We start from the raw sequence: 26,404 nt of genomic DNA on the forward strand, positions 1-26,404 counted from the left end.
CACACACACACACACACACACACACACACACACACACACACACACACACACACACACACACACACACACACACACACACACACACACACACACACACTGGGGGACAATTTACATTTACACCAAGCCAATTAACCGACAAAACCTGTACGTCTTTGGAGTGTGGGAGGAAACTGAAGATCGACGATAGTCAATAGACATTAGGTGCATGAGTAGGCCATTTCAGATTCAGATTCAGATTCAATTTTAATTGTCATTGTCAGTGTACAGTACAGAGACAACGAAATGCATTTAGCATCTCCCTTGAAGAGCGACATAGCAAACGATTTGAATAAAAAATAATAAGTGTCCGGGGGGGGGGGGGGTGATTGGCAGTCACCGAGGTACGTTGTTGAGTAGAGTGACAGCCGCCGGAAATTTGGCCCTTCGAGCCAGCACCGCCTCGGAGAAGAAGACCCACGTAGGTCACGGGAGGAGAGGAGCGTGCAAACTCCATACACGCAAACTCCCGTAGTCAGGATGGAACCCGGATCTCTGGCGCTGTGAGGCAGCAGCTCTACCCGCTGCGCCACCTTGTTCTTTACAGCTGGAACTTGCAGGGATCACCAAAGGTATTTTTAATGATTGAGGTTAAATTAAAATTAACATTTGGAGTGTTGCGGAGATAGAGACACAAAATGCGAAACAGACACACCTTTGCCAGCCAACAATGGACCTACCAGCCTACGCCCTGCCTGTGGTTAATTGTGGCCGGCCACCTGATGAGTCATGGTCTTCTCTTGCTTTTAGCTCTTCACCCCATCCCACTCCCTTCCCACCCTCTATGTTCAGTCTGAAGATGGATCCTGGCCTGAAACATCACCCCTCATCCTTCTAAACTCCAGAGTGTACAAGCCCAGCCGCTCCATTCTCTCAGCATATGACAGTCCCGCCATCCCGGGAATTAACCTTGTAAACCTACGCTGCACTCCCTCAATAGCAAGAATGTCCTTCCTCAAATTAGGGGACCAAAACTGCACACAATACTCCAGGTGTGGTCTCACTAGGGCTCTGTACAACTGCAGAAGGACCTCTTTGCTCCTGTATTCGATTCCTCTTGTGTTTGGCCGTATGGCCTACTCCTGCACCTATTTTCTATGTTTCTTTGAGAGAAGGAATGGGTGACGTGTCGGGTTGAGTCGAGCACCTTCCTCTGTGTGTGAACTGGTCGCGCTGCTGCGTTTGTTGGGGGAGACGGTGGCATCGTGCCGTGAGGTGACGTTCTGCTCTCTTTCTCGCTCCAAGGACACGGGCGGACGGAGGAGGAGAGGAGCGAGGATCGCCACCGACACCGGGAGGAGCGGCTCATCGCCCGCGAGCAGGAGAAGCTGTTGAGGTGAGAGGGTCGAAGCCGCCCCAGGCATTAGTTTAGAGACACAGCGCACAGGCAGGCCCTTCTGCCCATCGCACCCACCCCGTCCAGCGATCCCCGCACATTAACACTGCCCTACACACACTAGGGACAATTTGACATTTACACCAAGCCGATTAACCTACAAACCCGCACGTCTTTGGAGCGTGGGAGGAAACCGGAGATCTGGGAGGAAACCCACGCAGGTCATGGGGGTGGGACGTGCAAACTCCGTACAGGCAGCGCCCGTAGTCGGGATCGAACCCGGGTCTCAGGCGCTGAGAGGCAACGACTCTGCCGCTGCACCACCGCGCCGGCCAATATTTCTGGTCAATATTTGAGTAGAATCTTGGCAGATCTTGCATGGAGGCGACTTAAAAGGGAGAGAGTAATTTTTTTCAAGAGGAAAACATCATCCGTTGGTGAAGATGATGTAACGTGTGTTGGGGAATGTAGAGCGACGGGGAGAACAGTGACCTCGGACTGATCCTCCCGCACAATTAAGTATTTTCATTTAGAAATAAAACAACAATTAAGTCCATTCACTGCGGTTAAAATGTGTGAAATGTGTAGGGGTTTCATTAATTCCATCGCCATCCAACTCCACAGAGTGTTATTATATTCAGCCGATCCAAGACAAACTGGTTTTAAAAGCAGGACTCTTGAGGCGTTTGGGGGCCTGTCACATACAAGGAATTTGCCTTGGTGCTCTGCCCGCAAGTGACAAGGACATAGAGTGACAGTGAGGTGGGGGCATTTATTTGGTGGCCGATTTATTGCTCCAAACTTGACCTTCAGGCTGATGAAACCAACAGTGAATAAACCAGCCTTGCTTGGCCCTGTGCACGGAACAGCAGAAAGGTTATTGAAGGGGGGAGCAATGGTGCGGAACTTGCATTTGGAGAGAGAAGAATGTTTTGCTCACAAATATATATATATATATATACTTTACAATAGACAATAGACAGGTGCAGGAATAGGCCATTCGGCCCTTCGAGCCAGCACCGCCATTCAATGTGATCATGGCTGATCATCCACAATCAGTACCCCGTTCCTGCCTTCTCTCCATATCCCCTGACTCCGCTATTTTTAAGAGCCCTATCCAGCTCTCTCTTGAAAGCATCCAGAGAACCGGCCTCCACCGCCCTCTGAGGCAGAGAATTCCACAGACTCACCACTCTCTGTGAGAGAAAGTGTTTCTTCGTCTCCGTTCTAAATGGCTTACTCCTTATTCTTAAACTGTGGCCCCTGGTTCTGGACTCCCCCAACATCGGGAACATGTTTCCTGCCTCTAGCGTGTCCAAGCCCTTAACAATCTTTACGGCCCTGCTTTTGTTATTAGTCTGGGATGAAAGGTTTTTGCGGCAAGCAACTGGAGCCGGGTGGCAGAGGCAGATTTCCTCTGGGCTTGTTTGTTTGCCCTTTGTTCCCTGTGCTGAGTGTGTGCTCGGCAAGGGAGCAAAGGGGGGTGGACTGGCAGCCTTCCACTGAGGTGCCGAGCTGTGAGACCGGGGCTTGATTTATGCTTTCCTGGCCCCCTTCTGCTCATGCAGATAAGTCACCGATGAAAGGCTAAGATGTTCGCCCCCGACAAAAGTGCTTTCAAATCTCACTTTCCCGTCTCCCCTCGCAATCACCACTCGCATGTACATGGAAGATAAGGCTGCGAGAAGTGCAGAGTTCACATCTGAGCGTGCGTGCGTGCGTGCGTTAAATCAAGGAGGTTTGCCTGGTTTTGCCTGGGTCACAGCCTTGTGTGTGTGTGTGTGTGTGTGTGTGTGTGTGTGTGTGTGTGTGTGTGTATGTGTGTGTGTGTGTGTGTGTATCTCAGTGTGTGTGTGTGTGTGTGTTGTGTGCGTTTGTGTGTGTGTGTGTGTGTGTGTGTGTGTGTGTGTGTGTGTGTGTGTGTGTGTGTGTGTGTGTGTGCGTGTGTATCTGTGTGTGTGTGTGTATGTGTGTGTGTGTGTGTGTGTATAGGTGTGTGTGTGTATGTGTGTGTGTATCTGTGTGTGTGTGTGTATCTGTGTGTGTGTGTGTCTGTGTGTGTGTATCTGTGTGTGTGTGTCTGTGTGTGTGTATATCTGTGTGTGTGTGTGTCGGTGTGTGTGTTTGTGTGTGTGTCCCACCCCACCCCACATCCTCTCACTCTCCCACTCTTAGTTTAGTTTAGTTTAGAGACACAGCGCGGAAGGAAACAGGCCCTTCGGCCCACCGTATCTGTGCCGACCAGCGATCCCCACACATTAACACCGTCCTCGGGACAATTTACCACCCATACCAAGGCAATTAACTTACAAACCCGTACGTCTTAGGAGCGTGGGAGGAAACCGAAGATCTCGGTGAAAAACCGAGGCAGGTCACGGGGAGAACGTGCAAACTCTGTACAGGCAGCACCCGTAGTCGGGATCGAACCCGGGACTCTGGCGCAGTAAGCGCTGGAAGGCAGCAACTCTACCGCTGCGCCACCGCGCCACTAGCTGAACTTGTAAACATTCTGTGGGCTGTCTAGCTGTTGCTGGGCCCTGCAATTTGGTCTTGAACTTTGCTCCGTTTTCCCGTGGTCTGGTTTCATATAAACAGTCGATGCAGCGGTGTGGGTTGCAGTCACACAAGACACGGCACTACTTCAATGACTTATCATCATTTATTTCCTCTAAAACAAACAAAAACATGAGGCACATACAGTCACATGTTTGCCCACACACGCATGCCAGCCTGGAGATATCTGGGTATATAGACAATAGACAATAGGTGCAGGAATAGGCCATTCGGCCCTTCCAGCCAGCACCGTCATTCAATGTGATCATGGCTGATCATCCACAATCAGTACCCCGTTTCTGCCTTCTCCCCATATCCCCTGACTCTGCTATTAAGAGCCCTCTCTTGAAAGCATCCAGACAACCTGCCTCCACCACCCTCTGAGGCAGAAAATTCCACAGACTCACAGCTCTATGAGAGAAAAAGTGTTTCCTCATCTCCGTTCTAAATGGGCATACCCCTTATTCTTAAATTGTGGCCCCTGGTTCTGGACTCCCCCAACATCGGGAATATGTTTCCTGCCTCTGGCGTGTCCAAACCCTTAATAATCTTATATGTTTCAGTAAGATTCCATCTCATCCTTCTAAACTGCAGAGTGTATATGGAAACATGAAAACATAGTAGGTCATGTTTGTCTGTCTCCTCTCCCCCCCCCCCCCCCCCATGCCCGACCTGCTGAGTTACTCCAGAACTTTGTGTCTTTTTTTTTGTAAACGAGCTCTTGCAGTTCCTTTTTTTAAAAAAAGACACAAAGTGCTGGAGTAACTCGTCGGGTCGGGCAGCGTCTCTGAAGAACACGGATGGGTGACGTATGGGGCTGGCACCCTTGTAACATAGAAACATAGAAATTAGGTGCAGGAGTAGGCCATTCAGCCCTTCGAGCCTGCACCGCCATTCAATATGATCATGGCTGATCATCCAACTCAGTATCCCGTACCTGCCTTCTCTCCACACCCCCTGATCCCCTTAGCCACAAGGGCCACATCTAACTCCCTCTTAAATATAGCCAATGAACTGGCCTCAACTACCTTCTGTGGCCGAGAGTTCCAGAGATTCACCACTCTCTGTGTGAAAAAAGTTCTTCTCATCTCGGTTTTAAAGGATTTCCCCCTTATCCTTAAGCGGTGACCCCTTGGCCTGGACTTCCCCAACATCGGGAACATTCTTCCTGCATCTAGCCTGTCCAACCCCTTAAGAATTTTGTAGGTTTCTATAAGATCCCCTCTCAATCTCCTAAATTCTAGAGAGTATAGTTTCGAGATGCAGCGTGAAATCTAGCCCTTCGGCCCACCGACTCCGCGCCTGCTGCCCCAACGTACACTAGGAACAATTTACAATCTTTGCCGAGGCCAATGGACCCACAAACCTGCAGGGCTTTGGAATGCGGGGGGGAACCGGAGCGCCCGGAGAAAACCCAAGCGGTCACGGGGAAAGAGGCGCAAACCCCCCCTACGGACAGCGCCCGCGTGGTTGGGATGGAACCCGGGACGTCTGGCGCCGCGAGGCAGCAACTCTACCGCTGCGCCCCTGACTCTCGGATTCAAAGCGATCGCGGTGCGCTAAGATGCCGGAGAGACTCAGCGGGCGAGGCAGCATCTATGGAGCGAAGGAAATAGACAAAAGGAAATAGGAAACCTATGGAGCGAAGGAAATAGGCAACGTTTCGGGCCGAAACCCGGAAGGGTTTCGGCCCGAAACGTTACCTATTTCCTATTTCGTCGCCTATTTCCTTCGCTCCATAGACGCTGCCTCGTCCGCTGAGTTTCTCCGGCATTTTTTGTCCACCTTCGATTTTTCCAGCACCTGCGGTTCTTTCCTAAACGCCCGCGCCCGCGGTCTCTCGTCTCTCGCGGATTTTATTTGCGATCGAATCTAATGGTGTGTCTTGTTGCCCCCCCCACCCCTTTGCAGGGAGAGTAAGGAGTTGGCAGACTTTGCCCGGCTGCACCCTGCCAACTGCGCCAATGCCGGCCTGAACGCCAACCTGATGGTGATGGGCGGCCCGGCCCTGGCCAGCTCTTCCCGCTGGTCCACCGACCCCACCTCGCACCTGGCCGCTCACCCCTGGCTCCCTCGAACCGGCAGCCCCTCCATGTGGCTGGCGGGACACCCCTACGGTCAGTGAAAGACCCCTTCCCCTCCCCACCCCCGCAAGCTTCACTAACTTCGCCAGAACAAGGGGGGGTCACAGTTCTAGAACAAGGGGCCACAGTTCCAGAACAAGGGGTCACAGTTCCAGAACAAGGGGGTCACAGTTCCAGAACAAGGGGGTCACAGTTCCAGAACAAGGGGGTCACGGTTCCAGAACAAAGGGGTCACGGTCACAGAACAAGGGGTCACGGTCACAGAACAAGGGGTCACAGTTCCAGAACAAGGGGGTCATAGTTCCAGAACAAGGGGGTCACAGTTTATGGATCCAGAACAAGGGGTCACAGTTCCAGAACAAGGGGTCACAGTTCCAGAACAAAAGGGGTCACAGTTTAAGGATCCAGAACAAGGGGTCACAGTTCCAGCACAAGGGGGTCACAGTTCCAGAACAAGGGGGTCACAGTTAAGGGTCCAGAATAAGGGGGTCATACAGTTCCAGAACAAGGGGTCATAGTTCCAGATCCATAAGGGGGTCACAGTTCCAGAACAGAATAAGGGGGTCATAGTTCCAGAACAAGGGGTCACAGTTTAAGGATCCAGAACAAGGGGAGTCACAGTTCCAGAACAAGGGGGTCATGGTTCCAGAACAAGGGGTCACAGTTTATAGATCCAGAACAAGGGGTCACTGTTCCGGAAGAAGGGGGTCACGGTCACAGAACAAGGGGTCACAGTTCCAGAACAAGGGGGTAATAGTTCCAGAACAAGGGGTCACCGTTTAAGGATCCAGAACAAGGGGTCACAGTTCCAGAACAAGGGGTCACAGTTCCAGAACAAGGGGGTCACAGTTCCAGAACAAGGGGGTCACAGTTCCAGAACAAGGGGTCACAGTTTTTTTGATAAGCGATGGGCCGAATGGCCTGATTCTGCTCCTCCAACTGATGAACATTACTTTACTGGAATATCTTGAATAGCAATAAATATTCTGTGGTTAATATTATCGTATTCTGAGATGTTGCATGCTTGAAATGTGTTATCATTGTTTACTTTTAATGTTTTATTTAAGTGTGATTCACTTGGACTGTCTTCACCTCTCGTTCTCTCTCCTTGTGTGTTGGGCAGGTCTGGGCCACCCATCGCTGCACCAGGCGATGCCCCCAGGGTTTGCTCCGAGCATCCCCAGCTCGCTGCCGTCCACGTACCAGTTTGCACGAGACCCCCAATCGGGCCAATTGGTCGTCATCCCCACCGAACATTTACCGCACTTTGGTACGTGAAAAATTGTGACGTCGGGGGGGGGGGGGGGGTTTAAAAGTTTAAAAAAACAAACAAAAAATACAACAAAAACGAACAAAATGGGACAAAGAACGCCCTTGGACACGATCGGATTAACCGCGTGCTAGCGTTTATTTCAAGAGGTCTGGTGTTAAAAAACACACAGGTATGTAACACTGAGGCTCGACGAGGCGCTGGTCAGACCCTGTTTGGAATATTGTGAGCCATTTTGGGGACCCCCCCATACCTGAGGAAGGACGCGGTGCTGGCTCTGGAGAAGGTCCAGAGGAGGTTCACAAGAACCACCACAGGAATGAGTGGGTTAACATATGAGGGGAGTGTGTCGGCACTGGGCCTGTACTCGCTGCAGTTTAGAAGAATGAAGGGGGGACCTCATTGAAACGTACAGAATAGTGAAAGGGCTTGGATGGAGTGGATGTGGAGAGGATGTTTCCACTAGTGGGAGAGTCTAGGACTGGAGGTCGTAGCTCAGAATTAAAGGACGTTCTTTTAGGAAGGAGTTGAGGAGACATTTCTTTAGTCAGAGGGTGGTGAATCTGTGGAATTCTTTGCCACAGAAGGCTGTGGAGGCCAAGTCAGGGGATGTTTTTAAGGCAGAGATAGATAGATAGATAGATAGATAGATAGATAGATAGATAGATAGATAGATAGATAGATAGATAGATAGATAGATAGATAGATAGATAGATAGATAGATAGATAGATAGATAGATAGATAGATAGATAGATAGATAGATAGATAGATAGATAGATAGATAGATAGATAGATTCTTGATTAGTCCAGGTGTCAGGGTTTATGGGGAGAAGGCAGGAGAATGGGAAGAGGAGGGAGAGATAGATCAGCCATGATTGAATGGCATAGTAGACTTGATGGGCTGAATGGCCTCTAATGCTGCTGCTATCACTTGTGACAAGAGAGCCGATACTGGTGGGTGCGTGAGGTTGGCGCAAGATATAGCTCCGACGTGTCGGGCACCTGGAGAGTACGTTGTGGCTCAGCGGTAGAGTCACGGCTCCAGAGACCCCGGTTCGATCCTGACCTCGGGTGCTGTCTGCAACGAGTTTGTATGTTCCCCCACCCGGGACCTGAGTGGGATTTCTCCGGGTGCTTTGGTTTCCCCTCCCCCACCTGCTTTGTAGGCAGGTTAGACACAAAATGCTGGAGTAACTCAGCGGGCGAGGCAGCATCTATGGAGAGAAGGAACTGGCGACGTTTCGGGTCGAGACCCATACGGGTCTCGACCCGAAACATCGCCAATTCCTTCTCTCCATAGATGCTGCCTCACCCGCTGAGTTACTCCTGCAATTTAGGGTCTCGGCCCGAAACATCGCCAATTCCTTCTCTCCATAGATGCTGCCTGACCCGCTGAGTTACTCCAGCTTTTTGTGTCTACCTTCGATTTTACCAGCGTCTGCAGTTCTTTCTTACGCAGGGTTTGTAAGCCACTTGTCTTGGTCTAATTGCAAATCGGCCCTAGCTTGTGATAGCGTAGGCCAAGGCTACCTGTGGTTTATTCAATCCGTGCGTGTGTTTGTAAGTGGGGTACAGGGAGCGAATGATTCCCCACCCCCTCCCCCCCCGATAACCCCATCAAGTGTACGACAGGGTGCTTCGTATCGACGGTATGTGGGGAGTGTACGGCATGTTTGCCTTTATAACACGAATCGAATATAGGAGCAAAGAGGTCCTTCTGCAGTTGTACAGAGCCCTAGTGAGACCACACCTGGAGTATTGTGTGCAGTTTTGGCCCCCTAATTTAAGGAAGGACATTCTTGCTATTGAGGGAGTGCAGCGTAGGTTTACAAGGTTAATTCCCGGGATGGCGGGACTGTCGTATGCTGAGAGAATGGAGCGGCTGGGCTTGTACACTCTGGAGTTTAGAAGGATGAGAGGTTATCTCATTGAAACATATAAGATGGTTAAGGGCTTGGACACGCTAGAGGCAGGAAACATGTTCCCGATGTTGGGGGAGTCCAGAACCAGGGGCCACACAGTTTAAGAATAAGGGGTAAACCATTTAGAAAGGAGACGAGGAAATACTTTTTCTCACAGAGAGTGGTGAGTCTGTGGAATCCTCTGCCGCAGAGGGCGGTGGAGGCCGGTTCTCTGGATGCTTTCAAGAGAGAGCTAGATGGGGCTCTTAAAAATAGCGGAGTCAGGGGATATGGGGAGAAGGCAGGAACGGGGTACTGATTGGGGATGATCAGCCATGATCATATTGAATGGCGGTGCTGGCTCGAAGGGCCAAATGGCCTACTCCTGCACCTATTGTCTATTGTATATTGTATATTGATCTGCCGCTGTAACCATTGTACGGGGCACAATGTCGCTCCTGTGTTCTTTCTGATGTGTGCTGCCTGTGTGTATTTCAGCAGCTGAGCTGATGGAGAGGGCGCCCCCCATGTGGCCGTCGATGTACCCCCCAGCGGGCAGCTCCCTCCAGCACGCCCACCAGCTCCAGCTCCTGTCCCACCAGCAACTCTTACGCCAGCACGAGCTCTACGTCCTACAGCAGCAAGCAGCGCACGCCATGGAGCTACAGCGCAGCGCCCAGCTCGTCGTAAGTTTACCCCGCAACGCCCCCCCGTCTTACGGTCTTAAACATAGAAAATAGGTGTGGGTGTAGGCCATTCGGCCCTTCGAGCCAGCACCGCCATTCAATATGCTCATAGACATAGACATAGAAAATAGGTGCAGCAGGAGGCCATTCGGCCCTTCGATCCAGCACCCGTGCCTGCCTTCTCCCCATATCCCTTGACCCCACTAGCCTTTAGAGCTCTATCTAATTCTCTCTTAAATCCATCCAGTGATTTGGCCTCCACTGCCCTCTGTGGCAGGGAATTCCATAAATTCACAACTCTCTGGGAGAAAAAGTGTTTTCTCACCTCAGTCTTAAATGACCTCCCCTTTAATAGAAACATAGAAACATAGAAACATAGAAATTAGGTGCAGGAGTAGGCCATTCGGCCCTTCGAGTCTGCACCGCCATTCAATATGATCATGGCTGATCATCCAACTCAGTATCCCGTACCTGCCTTCTCTCCATACCCCCAGATCCCCTTAGCCACAAGGGCCACATCTAATTCCCTCTTAAATATAGCCAATGGACTGGCCTCACTCTTATTCCAAGAGTGTGTGTGTGGTCCCTGGTTCTGGACTCGCCCAACATTGGGAACATTTTTCCTGCCTCTAGCTTGTCCAGCCCTTTTATAATTTTGTATGTCATGGCTGATCATTCCGAAATCAGAGAAGATGGGTCTCGACCTGAAACGTCGCCCATAGCTTCTCTCCAGAGACGCTGTTTGTCCGGGTCACAAGATGCTGCGTTACTCCAGCAATTTGTGTCTACCTTCGATTTAAACCAGCATCTACAGATCCTCCCCACTTACTACTACTATCAGTTCAACTGAATAGTGAAAGGCTTGGATAGAGTGGATGTGGAGAGGATGTTACCATCAGTGGGAGAGTCTAGGACTAGAGGTCACAGCCTCAGAATTAAAGGACATTCCTTGAGGAAGGAGATGAGGAGGAATTTCTTTAGTCAGAGGGTGGTGAATCTGTGGAATTCCTTGCCCTGTGGAGGCCAAGTCAGTGGATATTTTCACACCAGAGATAAATGGATTCTTGATTAGTGCGGGTGTCAGGGGTTATGGGGAGAAGGCAGGAGAATGGGGTTAGGAGGGAGAGATAGACCAGCCATGATTGAATAGTGGAAAAGACTTGATGGGCCGAATGGCCTAATTCTACTCCTGTTCCTTCTGCCCTTATGACTCGAGACGTCACCTATTCCTTTTCTCCATAGAGGCTGCCTGACCTGCTGAATGACTCCAGCTTTTTTTGTCTATCTTCACATCGTCCTCTGTTGCTCCTCATCACCAGATGGGCCCGAGATAGCAGGGAGAGGTAGATCAGCCGTGGTTGAATGGCGGAGTAGACTTGATGGGCCGAATGGCCTAATTCTACTCCTATCACTCGTGACCTTATGACCTGTGTTGGCATGGATCTCACTTTAGTTGATAATCCCTTCTTCATAGGTCAGGGCTGGTCCACAATCTGTAGTCTATTTTGTTAGGCAGTGCATAAGTGATCGCATCCCCGAACACCTCTGCTCGGTTTGCAATAAGCAACCTGATCTCCCGGTGGCTCAGCACTTCAACTCCCCATCCCATTCTGAATCCGACCTTTCTGCCCTGGGCCAGAGTGAGGCCCACCGTAAATTGGAGGGGCAACACCTCATATTTCGCTTGGGCTGTTTACACCCCAGCGGTATGAACATTGATTTCTACAATCTCAGGTAGTCCCTGCTTTCTCCTCCCCTTCCCAGCTCTCCCTCAGCACACTGTTCCCACCTCTTCCTTTCTTCTTCCCGCCCCCGCCCCCCACCCTCACATCAGTCTGAAGAAGGGTCCCGACCCCAAACGTTGCCTATTTCCTTCGCTCCGTCGAAGCCGCCTCACCCGCTGGGTTTCTCCAGCATTTTTGTCTACGCACGATCTTTAATGTTCTGTATGTGTCGTTAACGTGTGGGCTGACGGTGTTGCGGCGTTTCGTTGTTGCTACAGGAGCGGTTGAAGGCCAGCGACCACCGGCTGGAGATGGAGGAGAAGATGTGTAAACGAGGGGCGGAGTTGGGCAAGCCGGGCCTGGTGTCCTCCTCGTCGGGACTGCTGCAGAAGAGACACCCCTCGCACTCGCCAGCCCCGTCCACGTCCTACCACAAGATGGCCACGCCCCCCCCCCCCCCCCCCCTCCCCCCCCCCCCCGCCCCCTCGCACGCGGCCTCCCCCCGGCTGAAGGTGAAGACGGACGTGAGGGGGGAGGCGCTGGAGAGCCTGCCCCAGCGGCCGTACCCGTCTCCCGCCCACCACCCTGCCAGCCCGCCGCTCTGCTCGCCCACGCCCACGCCCACGCCCGCGCCCACGCACGCGCTGCCCGCCAAGACCGAGGTCCTCGAGGAGTCGGAGAAGAAAGGATTGGAGAAAGATGGCGCCTCTTCCTTCCAGGCCTTGTATCCCGGTGAGAGGTTGAGCTGCACTGGCCACCCCGGGGGGTAATGGTTGCGTTGGTCGGCACGGTGGCCGCAGCGGGTAGTGTTGCTGCCTCACAGACCCGGGTTCGATCCTGACTGCGGGTGCTGTCTGTACGGAGTTTGCACGTTCTCCCTGTGACCCTGTGGGTTTTCTCCTGGTGCTCAGGTTTTTGTTCATAAGAGATAGGAGCAGGATTAGGCCATTTGGCCCACCAAGTCTACATGGCCATTCAATCATGGCTGATCTATATCTCCCTCCTAACCCCATTCTGCCCTTAACCCCTGACACCCGTACAAATCAAGAGTCTATCTATCTCATCCTTAAATATATCCACTGACTTGGCCTCCACATCGTGACTACGGGCGCTGTGTGTACGGAGTTTGCACGTTCTCCCCGCGACCGCCTGGGTTTTCTCCGGGATCTTCGGTTTCCTCCCACACTCCAAAGACGTGCAGGTTTGTAGGTTAATCAGCTTGGTATACATGTAAAATTGTCCCTAGTGTGTGTAGGACAGTGTTAGTGTGCGGGGATCGCTGGCCGGCATAGACTCAGTGGGCCGAAGGGCCTGTTTCCATGCTGTATCTTCAAACTAAACTAAATTTAAAAAATAGGCTTCAGAACTGGTTGTCATGGAAACCAGCCATGGTGCCCTTCAGTTCCATTTGACTTGTCAAATAACATTGAAGATAAGTTCAAGATCAACATTTATCTTAAAGCCATTCAGTTAATTTGCAGTATTCTGCTACTAACTCACTATGAGAGGGCTTAAGTGATTTAATTGTTATTTGGAGGAACGGTTGATGTAGAATGCTGATTCACACCCTGGCCACTCTCTCTTCTCCCCTCTCCCATCGTGCAAAAGGCATAAACGTTGTGAAAGCAGTCCTGAGCTAATAACTGTGTTAGAAAGAACTGCGGATGCTGGTTTAAATCAAAGGTAGACACAAAATGCTGGAGTAACTCAGCGGGTGAGGCAGCATCTCCGGAGAGAAGTATTTGGCGACGTTTCGGGTCGAGACCCTATTTCAGACTGCGCTGACTTCTTCAGCCATGAAGAAGGGTCTCGACCCGAAACGTCGCCCATTCCCTCTCTCCAGAGATGCTGCCTCACCCGCTGAGTTACTCCAGCATTTTGTGTCAGTCCTGAACTACTAATCGGACTATCCTTAATCGGCCTTTGCTGGCTTCTCCTTGCACTAAACGTTATTCCCTTATCCTGTATCTCTACACTGTAAATGGCTCGATTGTAATCATGTATAGTCTTTCCACTAACTGGTTAGCACGCAACAAATGCTTTTCACTGTACCTCGGTACACGTGACAATAAACAATAGACAAAAGGTGCAGGAGTAGGCCATTTGGCCCTTCGAGCCAGCACCGCCATTCAATGTGATCATGGGTGATCATCCCCAATCAGAAGGCAGTTGAGGCCAGTTCATTGGCTATATTTAAGAGGGAATTAGATGTGGCCCTTGTGGCTAAAGGGATCAGGGGGTATGGAGAGATGGCAGGTACAGGATACTGAGTTGGATGATCAGCCATGATCATATTGAATGGCGAATGGTGCAGGCTCGAAGGGCCGAATGGCCTACTCCTGCACCTATTTTCTATGTTTCTATGTCTAGTACCCCGTTCCTGCCTTCGCCCCATATCCCCTGACTCTATTTTTAAGAGCCATATCTAGCTCTCTCTTGATACACAATAAACTAAACTAAACTATACATGGCTTTCAACTCTTTGAACGATGTATGTCAGATTTTTACGGGTTTATTTTGTTTTAAAGATAGCGTTCTGATTGTTGTTATCTGTTTCCCTGTATTTTACAGAGATTCCTCAAGGATACAGTTATCGACCTGTGGCAGCATCGTTTGGCAGCCATTACCCCTACCTCCTGCAACCCACCACTGCCTCTGATGCCGATGGTCTTGCACCTGACATCCCACTGCCGGCTGAAGTCACCGAGGCCCTGCCTTGTCCCGTTACCCCGCCCCCGCCCGACATCAAGCCGCCGCCGCGCCTGCGTTCCCCGCCCACGGAGGACGTGTCGCCGGCCGGCGCGGACACGGGGGCCCCGCGGCGAGATGACCTGATGGAGGACCTGGAGGACAGTAAAGCCCTGTGCGAGCGGCGGCTGGAGCTGCGGAGCGAACCCCTACCCTACCCCGGGGAGGGGGGCTCTGGGGCTGCGGTCCTGAGCGCGGAGCCCGCAGCTTCAGCTGCTCTCCAGACCCAGGAGGACCACGGCTGTTGCCCCTCACCCTACCGGACTAACGCCTGCACTGGCGACGTGGAGGTCAAGACTGAGCTGCGGTCAGTGCAGGCGGGCTCCCCTCTTGGTGACTATCAGAGCACGACGGCACAGCACTGCCACGCGGACATCCGCAAGGAGCAGGAGGAGGAGATGCCGGAGGGAGAGAGTTGTTACTTTGAAGCCGTGAAGCTGGAGTGTCAGAGCGTTGGCGGGGACACGGTGACCTGCGCTCCCTCCAGCACCAGGGACGAGGATTTCGAGCACTTTGAGTCGAGGCAGGAGTTGCTGCATTTCCGGGGCCCGGAGGGGAAGATGGACGACCCCATGGCTGGGATGAATGCGCTGGTGGCTGCGGTGGAGCTTCCACAAGCCTGCTCCTTGGCCGTGGAGCCCAGCCTGCCCAGCGGCCTCCCGTTGCCCTCCAACCTCAACATGGCCGAGACCTCCTCCCTCATCGGCATTGCCCTGCTGAGCGAGATCGCGGAACTTGAACTGGAACGCCGCAGATCCAGCGAGATCAGTCGACGTGAGTCTGGTTTCCGCTTCCCGCATTCGGGAATCTCCCCGTTTCTCACTGGGGGGGTGGGAGAGGGGAAACGGTGAAAGGCCAGGAATGAACGGCCGTTTGCCGGCACTGGGCCTGCACTCATAGAAACATAGAAACATAGAAATTAGGTGCAGGAGTAGGCCATTCGGTCCTTCGAGCCTGCACCGCCATTCAATATGATCATGGCTGATCATCCAACTCAGTATCCCGTACCTGCCTTCTCTCCATACCCTCTGATCCCCTTAGCCACAAGGGCCACATCTAACTCCCTCTTAAATATAGCCAATGAACTGGCCTCAACTACCCTCTGCGGCAGAGAGTTCCAGAGATTCACCACTCTCTGTGTGAAAAAAGTTCTTCTCATCTCGGTTTTAAAGGATTTCCCCCTTATCCTTAAGCTGTGACCCCTTGTCCTGGACTTCCCCAACATCGGGAACAATCTTCCTGCATCTAGCCTGTCCAACCCATTAAGAATTTTGTAAGTTTCTATAAGATCCACTCTCAATCTTCTAAATTCTAGAGAGTATAAACCAAGTCTATCCAGTCTTTCTTCATAAGACAGTCCTGACATCCCATGAATCAGTCTGGTGAACCTTCTCTGCACTCCCTCTATGGCAATAATGTCCTTCCTCAGATTTGGAGACCAAAACTGTACGCAATACTCCAATCTCACCAAGACCCTGTACAACTGCAGTAGAACCCCCCTGCTCCTTTACTCGAATCCTTTCGCTGGAGTTTAGAAGAATGAGGGGGGGACCTCGTTGAAACGTACCGAATAGTGAAAGCCCTGGATGGAGGGGATGTGGAGAGGATGTTTCCAACAATGGGAGAGTCTCGGATTAGAGGTCGTAGCCTCAGAATTTAAGGACGTTCCTTCACGAAGGAGATGAGGAGGAATTTATTTAGTCGGGGGGTGGTGAATCTGTGGAATTCTTTGCCACAGAGGCCAAGTCAGTGGATATTTTTAAGGCAGAGATAGATTCTTGATTAGTGCGGGTGTCAGGGGTTATGGGGAGAAGGCAGGAGTTGGGAGACTGGGGTTAGGAGGGGGAGATGGTTCAGCCATGATGGAATGGCAGAGTAGAGTTGATGGGCCGAATGGCCTGATTCTAATCCTTTTCCAATCAGTACACCGTTACAATGCACTTGTCTTTCACCTATCTAGGATTGTCCTATGACCTGTAAACCATTGCATGCTCTGATCACCACGGACAGCTCTGGATTTAGTATGAAGGAAAGAAAGGACTAATTTTGTTCCCTCATATTTCTGTTTGTCCCTTGTTAATGCCCTAATTTGGAATCCGGTATAGAAACATAGAAACTTAAGGTAGACAAAAATGCTGGAGAAACTCAGCGGGTGAGGCGGCATCTATGTAACAAAGGAAATAGGCAACAAAATAGGAAATAGGCAACGTTTCGGGCCGAAACCCAGAAGGGTTTCGGCCCGAAACATTGCCTATTTCCTTCGCTGCATAGATGCTGCCTCACCTGCTGAGTTTCTCCAGTATTTTTAGTCTACCTTAGATTTTAATAATGGTTACCTTGACTTATGCAACACTCCTGCATATTACATAGAAACATAGAAAATAGGTGCAGGAGTAGGCCGTTCGGCCCTTCGAGCCTGCACCGCCATTCAATATGATCATGGCTGATCATCCAACTCAGTATCCCGTACCTGCCTTCTCTCCATACCCCCTGATCCCTTTAGCCACAAGAGGCCACATTTAACTCCCTATTAAATATAGCCAATGAACTGGCCTCAACTACCTTCTGCGGCAGAGAATTCCAGAGATTCACCACTCTCCGTGTGAAAAATGTTTTTCTCATCTCGGTCCTGAAAGATTTCCCCCATATCCTTAAACTGTGACCCCTTGTTCTGGACTTCCCCGACATCGGGAACAATCTTCCTGCATCTAGCCTGTCCAACCCCCTTAAGAATTTTGTAAGTAAGTTTCTATAAGATCCTCCCCTCAATCTTCTAAATTCTAGCGAGTACAAGCCGAGTCTATCCAGTCTTTCTTCATATGAAAGTCCTGACATCCCAGGAATCAGTCTGGTGAACCTTCTCTGTACTCCCTCTACGGCAAGAATATCTTTCGTCAGATTTGGAGACCAATACTGTACGCAATACTCCAGGTGTGGTCTCGCCAAGACCCTGTACAACTGCAGTAGAACCTCCCTGCTCCTATACTCAAATCCTTTTGCTCTGAATGCTAATGTGGGAACCGATTACCTAAATGTGCTGTAAAGGGCCAGTCCCACACGCGATTGTTTCAGCACCCGGCCTGGGGGCCACATTTTGGGGTGGGGGGGGGGACATCCAGGGGGGATTTTCAAGTGCACCCCTTTAAATTTGCCCTGGTTAAAGGAGGTTTCAGACCACCAGGTGGTGGATCTGTAATTCTTTAGAACAGATGTGTTTTAAGGACTGGTAATGAGGAATAGCTTTCAGATGAAAGGGCCAGGGTTTAGAGGAGATGAGTGGGCCTGGCTTTTAACACAGGGGTTTCACATGTTCACCAGTTATAGGAGAAGTATTAGGCCATTTGGCCCATCAGGTCCACTCCACCATTCAATCTCTGGCTGATCTCTGCCTCCTAATCCCATTTTCCTGCCTTCTCCCCATAACCCTTGACACCCATTCTAATCAAGGAGTTGTCTATCTCCACCTCAAAAATGTCCACTGACCTGTGTCTTCCTCCACAGCCGTCTGTGAGTTCCACAGATTCACAACCCTCTGACTAAAGAAGTTCCTCCTCACCTCCTTTCTAAAAGAGCGCCCTTTAATTCCGAGGCTGTGACCTCTGGTCCTAGACTCCCCCACCAGTGGAAACATCCTCTCCACATCCACTCTATCTATGCATTTCATTATTCTGTAAGTGTCAATGAGGTTACCCCTCAACCTTCTAAACTCCCAACGAGTAGAGGCCCAGTGCTGTCAAACAAGGGTGGTGGGTGTCTTGAAAGGCTGCCAGGGGTACGCAAGATTGAGGCAATTCAGGGGCTTTTTCGATGGGCACGTGGATATGGGTCATGTTCGGGCAGAGGAGATTAGTTAATAGTTGGTTTTGTGTTCAGCCTGGCCGGGTATAGAAACTTACAAAATTCTTAAGGGGTTGGACAGGCTAGATGCAGGAAGATTGTTCCCGATGTTAGGGAAGTCCAGGACAAGGGGTCACAGCTTAAGGATAAAGGGAAATCCTTTAAAACCGAGATGAGAAGAACTTTTTTCACGCAGAGAGTGGTGAATTTCTGGAACTCTCTGCCACAGAGGGTAGTTGAGGCCAGTTCATTGGCTATATTTAAGAGGGAGTTAGATGTGGCCCTTGTGGCTAAAGAGATCAGGGGGTATGGAGAGAAGGCAGGTACAGGATACTGAGTTGGATGATCAGCTATGATCATATTGAATGGCGGTGCAGGCTCGAAGGGCCGAATGGCCTACTCCTGCACCTAATTTCTATGTTTCTATGTTTCTATGTTTCCGGGCCGTGCTTTTGCCCTGTTCTAATACGTTGGGACCTCCGTTTGTGGTCTCTCTGCAGGGGCGGAGGGAGGAGGGACCCACTTGGATCTGGAGAGCCTCCTGGTTGCCAGCACGCAGGCCTTGTTGATGGACTCCATGCCTCTCCTCGGGGCGGAAGCTCTCGAGGCGGCGAAGAGCGGACCAGCGATCGTCCGACTCCCCCGGGAGCTGAACCCAAACAAGAGATACAGCTGGATGCAGAAGAAAGACGAGCCGGTGAGTGAACGTCACGCCGGAGAGCGCACGTGCACGCACTGAGGATTTACAAGGATGTTGCCACGGGACTTGCTATTGAGGGAGTGCAGCGTAGGTTTACAAGGTTAATCCCCGGGATGGCGGGACTGTCATATGCTGAGAGAATGGAGCAGCTGGGCTTGTACACTCTGGAGTTTAGAAGGATGAGAGGGCATCTCATTGAAACACATAAGATTGTTAAGGGCTTGGACACGCTAGAGGCAGGAAACATGTTCCCGATGTTGGGTTCAGTCCAGAACCAGGGGCCACACAGTTTAAGAATAAGGGGTAAGCCATTTAGAACGGAGACGAGGAAACACTTTTTCTCACAGTGAGTGGTGAGTCTGTGGAATTCTCTGCCTCAGAGGGCGGCGGAGGCGGGTTCTCTGGATGCTTTCAAGAGAGAGCTGGATAGGGCTCTTAAAAATAGCGGAGTCAGGATATATGGGGAGAAGGCAGGAACGGGGTACTGATTGGGGATGATCAGGCATGATCACATTGAATGGCGGTGCTAGCTCGAAGGGCCGAATGGCCTACTCCTGCACCTATTGTCTATGGTCTATTGTCTATTGACTTGAGGTGCGGCCTAAGCTCTAGGGGGAGGTTGGGCAGGCTGGGACTCTATTGCTTGGAACGCAGGAGGATGAGGGGTGATGAGAGAGCTGTTTGAGATCATGAGGGGAATAAATAGAGTAGACGCACAGATTTTTTTACCCAGAACAGGGGAATCAAGATCCAGAGGACATGAGTTTAGGTGACAGGGGAAAGATTTAATAGGAACCTGAGGGGCAACTATTTCACACAGAGGGTGGTGGATATATGGAATGAGCTGGCAGAGACAGTTGTTGAGGCAACAACATGTAAAAGGTACATGGATTGGACACGTTTAGAGGGATGTGGGCAGGTGGGGCTAGTGTGGATGGTCGGCATGGGCAGGTAGGGCTGAAGGGCCTGTTTCCATGCTCTCTGACTCTTAGACCCTACAAACTATAGATAGGAGCCATAGAGAGGCTTAGACAGTCAGAACCTTTTTCCCAGAGTGGAAACGTCAAAGACTAGGTTTGAGGCGAGGGGGCGGAGATGTGTGGTGACGTTTTTCCACACAGGGGGCGGAGGGTTGAAGCCCAGAGGGTGATGGAGGCTGGGATAATATGAGGCTTTACAGATAGGCACACGGCAATGCAGGGAATGGAAGGATAGCCAGAGAACTCGGTGCATGGCAGCGGTAGAGTTGCTGCCTTACTGCGCTTGCAGCGCAGGAGACCCGGGTTCGATCCCGACTACGGGCGCTGTCTGTACGGAGTCTGTACGTTCTCCCCGTGACCTGCGTGGGTTTTCTCCGAGATCTTCGGTTTGCTCCCGCGTACAGGTTTGCAGGTTAATTGGCTTGGTGTAAGTGTAAACTGGCCCCAGTGTGTTTCCGCGCTGTGCTCTGTTTACAAAATCATGGTATTTCCACAACCTCAGGAGATCTCATTAACGCATGAAACATCACAACCAGTACATGCACTTCAAAGACTGATAGCCTTAGGTAGACACAAAATGTGCTGGAGTAACTCAGCGGGTGAGGCAGCATCTATGGAGAGAAGGAATGGGCGACGTTTCGGGTCGAGACCCTTCTTCAGATAACTTGATAGCCTTTTTACTTCTGTGAGGCAGCAACTCTACCAGGTTTTCTAAACCTCCCATCGCGGAGAGGTGGAAGACTTCACATACCCATGTTCTCCAGAGATGCTGCCTGACCCGCTGAGTTACTCCAGCACTCTTGTGAAACGTCACCTATGCACGTTCTCCAGAGATGCTGCCTGACCCACTGAGTTACTCCAGCATTCTGTGTCGTTTTCTGTAGTTCAAACCCTTGCATCATTAAGTTACAGAATACGTCGGTAACAATGTGGATCTTTGCCCTAATTAGCTATAAAATGTTTGAATGTAGAAAATAGGCTCAACATTTCTTTTCAAGTGTTTGCTTTTCCAAACTGCAGAGACATTGACCTGGGCATTGGACTTATTTATGCCGAGTATTAGATGTACATGCATGTAAAAGTAACCTGACACCTGCTTTAACGCGTTTGCCTTCATTTCTTGTTACATTTCCTACCAAACGTGACGTGTGGATGCCCCCTCAACCCCCCCCCCCCCCCCACGCTGCCTCGGCAAGGACAGCAGCACAATCAAGGACCAGTCACTCCCTCTTCTCCCCTCTCCCGTCTGACAAGAGGTACAGAAGTGTGAAAACGCACACCTCCAGATTCAGGGACAGTTTCTTCCCAGCTGTTATCGGGCAACTGAACCATCCTACCATCAACTGACCTCCCAAATACCTCAGTGGCGACCTTTGAACTATCTTTCATCGGACACAAAATGTCTGAGGAAGGTGTCTCGACCCGAATCATCACCCATTCCTTCTTTCCAGAGATGCTGCCGGTCCCGCTGAGTTACTCCAGCATTTTGTGTCTACCTTTGACTTAAACCAACATCTGCAGTTCTTTCCCACACTATCTTTACTGGACTTTGGTGCAGTATTTTCGCTGACTGGACAGCACGTGACAAAAACATTCTCACGCTACGTATAACTTGAACTTGAAGGACAGAGCTTAGTGCCAGATCCCCCAGAGTCTCTTTGCGTTCTGCGTTGGTGAGGTCTACTGTTCTGACACTACAATCTTTGCACATGAGAGGAATAGATCAGGTAGATGCACAGATTCTTTTACCCAGAGTTGGGGAATCGAGGACCAGAGGACATAGGTTCAAGGTGAAGGGGAAAAGATTTAATAGGAATCAAGAGGGGTAAAAGCCCTGTCCCACGTTACGCGTTCATTTCACGAGCTTTCCCTCGATTCGAACTCGGAGATTTACGGTAATGGCCACTCGTCGGTACTCGGGGCTCACGTGGACATTTTTCAACATGTTGAAAAATCTTCACGAGTCTTCCCGTGCATACCTGCCGCTAGCGAGTCTTCCCAAGTACCTGCTGTTAACGTTACGAGCCGCTAAGAGACGTCCCCGAGCTCCGACGTACCCGCTACGTTCATTCTCCGTGCTTACCACGAGTCTGATTTTTTTTTAACTCGGGAGAGCTCTTGGAATGAACTCGTACCGTGGGACAGGGCCATAACTTTTTCACACAGAGGGTGGTGGGTGTATGGAACAAGCTGCCAGAGGAGGTAGTTGAGGCTGGGACTAACCCATCGTTTAAGAAACAGTTGGACAGGTACATGGATAGGACAGGTTTGCAGGGATATGGACCAAGCACAGGCAAGTGGGACTAGGATAGCTGGAACATTGTTGGCCGGTGTGGGCGAGTTGGGCCGAAGGGCCTGTTTCCACACTGTGTCACTCACTCAATGACTTTAGTACTTATCTAAGACTGTGCTTATCTAGAGTATAATTTTGACTGGATTGTGTCGTTGGTTCACTGAGACTGAGGTAAATATTTCCTAAAGAAGGAAGATCGAGGTTTGAAGATTTTGTTTTCAGTTGACCATGAATTGGCATTAATACCTTGCACTAACCATGTCCAGCTCACGAAACAACATGCAATTATTTGCCACAGACGGCTGTGGAGGCCAAGTCAGTGGATATTTTTTAAGGCAGAGATAGATATATTCTTCATTAGTACTGGTACTGGGAGAAGGCAGGAGGTTGGGGGTTAGGAGGGAGAGATAGATCGGCCATGATTGGTGGGCAGAATAGACTTGATGGGCCGAATGGCCTAATTCTGCTGCTATCACTTCTGGCCTTGTGACCTTAAATGAGGGCAACATCCAATTAATTCCTCGGTTTGCAAGTATGAATTCCATCTTTCCGGACTGACTCTAATGCGAGTTGCCTTTGAATCTAGATGTTCTCCATGAAGTGTGCCATGGAGGGCATGGACACCATGGAGCTGGACTACAGGATGAAGCTGGCTGAGCTACAGAGGAGATACAAGGGGAAACAAAGGGAGCTGGCCAAGCTGCAGAAGAGGAGGGACTACGAGTAAGTGAACTCGCTTCAAAGCGCCCTGATCGCGCCACGCTTAAAGTCCACGCAACACACCCATTAATCTGGATCTGTGGGCCTCCACTGGTTCTATCACCGCTAAACCACACTGACAGACAAGCAGCAATTAAAAGCCAGACCTCCCAGGTTAAACCATTCTACCAGCAAGGATAATGAACCTCTGAAGTAACAGTGTCAAAAGAGCAGCAGCTTTAGGCAACTCGGACTGGGGGAAGGTTTTGAGGCAGGACATGTGACTTGTTCCCAAGTCGGGGGGGTAGGGAGCCATTTTGTCCGCTCAGTTCACGCCAGGCGCAGTAGTAGCAGTCCGCCTCTACGGAAACAGTTTAGCGGCGAAGACACATCCAAAATAATCCATGTTGTGTCTCTGTAGAGAAAAACTGGATGAGAGAAGTAGGAGTTTATCGCGGAGAGGACCCGGAAGGCCACGAAAGAGAGAGCAAGGCTCAAAGGCTCCGTCACCGCATGTTGATAGAGGGAGAAATGACAGCAAGAGTGGGAAGTAAGTTTGATGCGTGGAGAGATTATGGTTCGTCCTTGAGAAGCTGCGAGTTGGCTCGCCAACGGGCGCCCAATGGACCCGGCCAATGTAGACCTTCACCCCCCCCTCCCCACTAAAAGCATCACAGCCAACACCGCCAGCCTCTCGTGTCCACAAGTCTTTGTCCTCGGGTTGAGGTAGTGGGCTGGTTCGAGACGGGACGGGACGGAGGGGGGGGGGGGGGGGGGGTCGGGCAGGCAAGTGAGTCTTAGCTTCATTCAGAACCAAAGTGTCGTGAGACGGCGTATCCGACCGGGATGGGATGTTTTTTTTTTTTTTTCCTTTCCTTCTTTCGCTCCCCGCTCCACCTGACGGCTTGCGTCCCCCCCCCCCCCCCCCCCCCCGACCTGGCCTTGACCCCCCCCCTCCCCCTGCCTCTCCACCGCCAGGCTCGGCAAAGGCTACCTGCTGCCCGACGAGCTGGAGATGGGCGACGGGGCCAAAAGGAAAGCCAGGTCCTTGACCCAGGACGAGGAGGAAGAGACGGAGAGCGTGAGTGTGAAAGTAAAGAGGAGAAACCGGATGTGGGACGAGCAGGACGCGTCTTCAAGCTTTTCGCACGAGGTGAGCCACGCAGCGTCATGGAATGTTCCAGAATGTTACATAGAAACATAGAAAATAGGTGCAGGAGTAGTAGGCCATTCGGCCCTTCGAGCCAGCACCGCCATTCAATGTGATCGTGGCTGATCATCCCCAATCAGTACCCTGTTCCTGCCTTCTCCTCATATCCCCTGACTCTGCTATCTTTAAGAGCCCTATCCAGCTCTCTCTTGAAAGCATCCAGAGAACCCGCCTCCACCGCCCTCTGAGGCAGAGAATTCCACAGACTCACCACTCTCTGTGAGAAAAAGTGTTTCCTCGTCTCCGTTCTAAATGGCTTACTCCTTATTCTTCAACTCCATATTCTTTATGAGTGAAAGGTGTGAACATTTCAGCACCCTCTCATACTCTACTGAATGCCAGCCTAGACTACTTGTTAAAGTTCGTGAGACTGGTCTTGCATGTTCTCCATCTGATGGGGAGCGATGTGTAGATAGCAGAGTCGCAGCTGGTGATTCAATTGTTGAGCTTAACTTAATTGCAAAATGAATTGCGCTTTGAAGCAGTGCCAGGTATGTCAATGCTTTGTATGTCTTTCGTTCCCGAGTGCTAAAAGATGAAAGTCCTGTGGAAATAGAAACCCATTAATAACTAAATTATTGAAGAATGATTTTTAAGTAAATATTAAAGTTTTGGATCGCTTTGCATATTCTTTCCAAACTTTTTTTTGAAGAAAACAACATTACCTCCACATTGTCAAGCTTGAAAGGGTTCAGAAAAAAGATTTACAAGGATGTTGCCAGGACTAGAGGGTGTGAGCTACAGGGAGAGGTTGAGTAGGCTGGGTCTCTATTCCATGGAGCGCAGGAGGATGAGGGGAGATCTTATAGAGGTGTATAAAATCATGAGAGGAATAGATCATGTAGATGCACAGAGTCTGTTACCCAGAGTAGGGGAATCGAGGGCCAGAGGACATAGGTTCAAGGTGAAGGGGAAAAGATTTAATAGGAATCCGAGGGGTAACCTTTTCACACAGAGGATGGTGGGTGTATGGAACAAGCTGCCAGAGTTTGGGACTATCCCATTGTTTAAGAAACAGTTGGACAGGTGCATGGATAGGACAGGTTTGGAGGGATATGGGCCAAGCGCAGGCAGGTGGGACTAGTGTAGCTGGGACATTGTTGGCCAGTGTAGGCAAGTTGGGCTGAAGGGCCTGTTTCCACACTGTATCACTCTGTGTCTCTATTTCCTCGCAAGATCCCCATAATGCAGAACATCGTAGAACAGAACAGCACAGGAACAGGCCCTTCGGCCCACAATGTCTGTGCTGAACATGATGCCAGGGCCAAATCTGATCAGCCTGCACACAATCCATATTCCTCTGATCACTGTATATCCATGTGGCTATCCAAAACTATCTTATATCTGCTGTAAACAACACCCCTGGCAACACCTTCCAGCTACTCACCACCCTCTGTATAAAAATACCATGCTGGATCACTCCATGTCCCTAAGACGTCCTGTTCTCCTCCTGTGTATTTTCTTGCTCCTGCTGTTACTGAGCTTGCCGGCTACGTTGAAATGCATTAACTTCTGATCTCCTGTTACTTTTCGACCCCACAGAGCCACGGCCTGATTAAGTTCAAGAAGAAGAGGAAGGTCAGTGAACAAGACCAACTGGCGACCAAACTGCACCAAACCCTCTCGCTAACTAAATTAAAGTCACCCTTTAAGTTTGCAGATGGCCTGGCAGGGAAGCAGAAATGTCACGCGGCCGACAGCTATAGGCACCTGGCCTCTCACGAAGACTTTCTGGGGAAGGACGGAAGGAAGGCCTTGTACAAAAGCATTGGTGCGTCACCAAGTTTGCTCCCCTCCAAAGAAAGTAAAAACAAAATGGCGGCCAAGAGCAGGAAGTTGGAGCCAAGTTCAAAGATCAAGGGTAGGCTCAAGGCATCCCATTCTCCAGCGAGGTCAGAGGTCAGCAGTTACTCTTACAGTAAGTTCCAACTTTTCCCAAATTAGTTGAAGTCTATCTCTTTGTACGCCAGTACCATGCATTGTCCCCGGTGTTAGAAGGATCCAAAAATGAAGCCTGTTCTTAATCTGGAAATGAGATTTGCTTCCAGCACGTGGAAGGGCGTGACCTAAGAATTGAAAGCCTCACCAGCAGATTTAGATGAAGTTCTTAATCTCGCTTCCTGCCATGGAAGGGTGGTGTAGAGTTAGTGCTTTGGAACTGCTTCCAGTCACGGTGTTGCAGGAAGTTGTGACTGCACTGCAGAGCAGATTTACTAAGATGTCAACTGGGTTGTTTTCCCTCCACGGGGAAGGAGGAGGGGAATTATTAAAAAAATTTTAAATACATTTTTATTAGAGGCATCTGCATACTGTAATCCAAACCAGTACAGTGTTTAACGGTTACAT

At 50.6% G+C, this 26,404-nt stretch overlaps 1 protein-coding gene across 6 annotated transcripts in view; it reads left to right on the forward strand.

The window, feature by feature from the left end:
- The window catches only part of tnrc18 (trinucleotide repeat containing 18), a 144,283-nt gene that overhangs the window by 77,963 nt on the left and 39,916 nt on the right, over positions 1 to 26,404 (forward strand). For 5 of the 6 annotated variants that reach the window (XM_055651060.1, XM_055651059.1, XM_055651063.1 and 2 more), the window contains exons 5-15: positions 1,282 to 1,372; positions 5,837 to 6,042; positions 7,133 to 7,279; positions 9,680 to 9,867; positions 11,870 to 12,323; positions 14,163 to 15,113; positions 18,677 to 18,873; positions 22,736 to 22,872; positions 23,270 to 23,398; positions 23,827 to 24,001; positions 25,601 to 25,976. In XM_055651060.1, coding sequence (XP_055507035.1) covers positions 1,282 to 1,372; positions 5,837 to 6,042; positions 7,133 to 7,279; positions 9,680 to 9,867; positions 11,870 to 12,323; positions 14,163 to 15,113; positions 18,677 to 18,873; positions 22,736 to 22,872; positions 23,270 to 23,398; positions 23,827 to 24,001; positions 25,601 to 25,976 — 3,051 coding nt within the window. The remainder of the gene's footprint in view (positions 1 to 1,281; positions 1,373 to 5,836; positions 6,043 to 7,132; positions 7,280 to 9,679; positions 9,868 to 11,869; positions 12,324 to 14,162; positions 15,114 to 18,676; positions 18,874 to 22,735; positions 22,873 to 23,269; positions 23,399 to 23,826; positions 24,002 to 25,600; positions 25,977 to 26,404) is intronic. The other variant, XM_055651065.1, reaches the window with a different exon arrangement.

The sequence above is a fragment of the Leucoraja erinacea genome, chromosome 20, assembly GCF_028641065.1.
Source record: "Leucoraja erinacea ecotype New England chromosome 20, Leri_hhj_1, whole genome shotgun sequence".
Lineage (NCBI taxonomy): Eukaryota > Metazoa > Chordata > Chondrichthyes > Rajiformes > Rajidae > Leucoraja > Leucoraja erinaceus.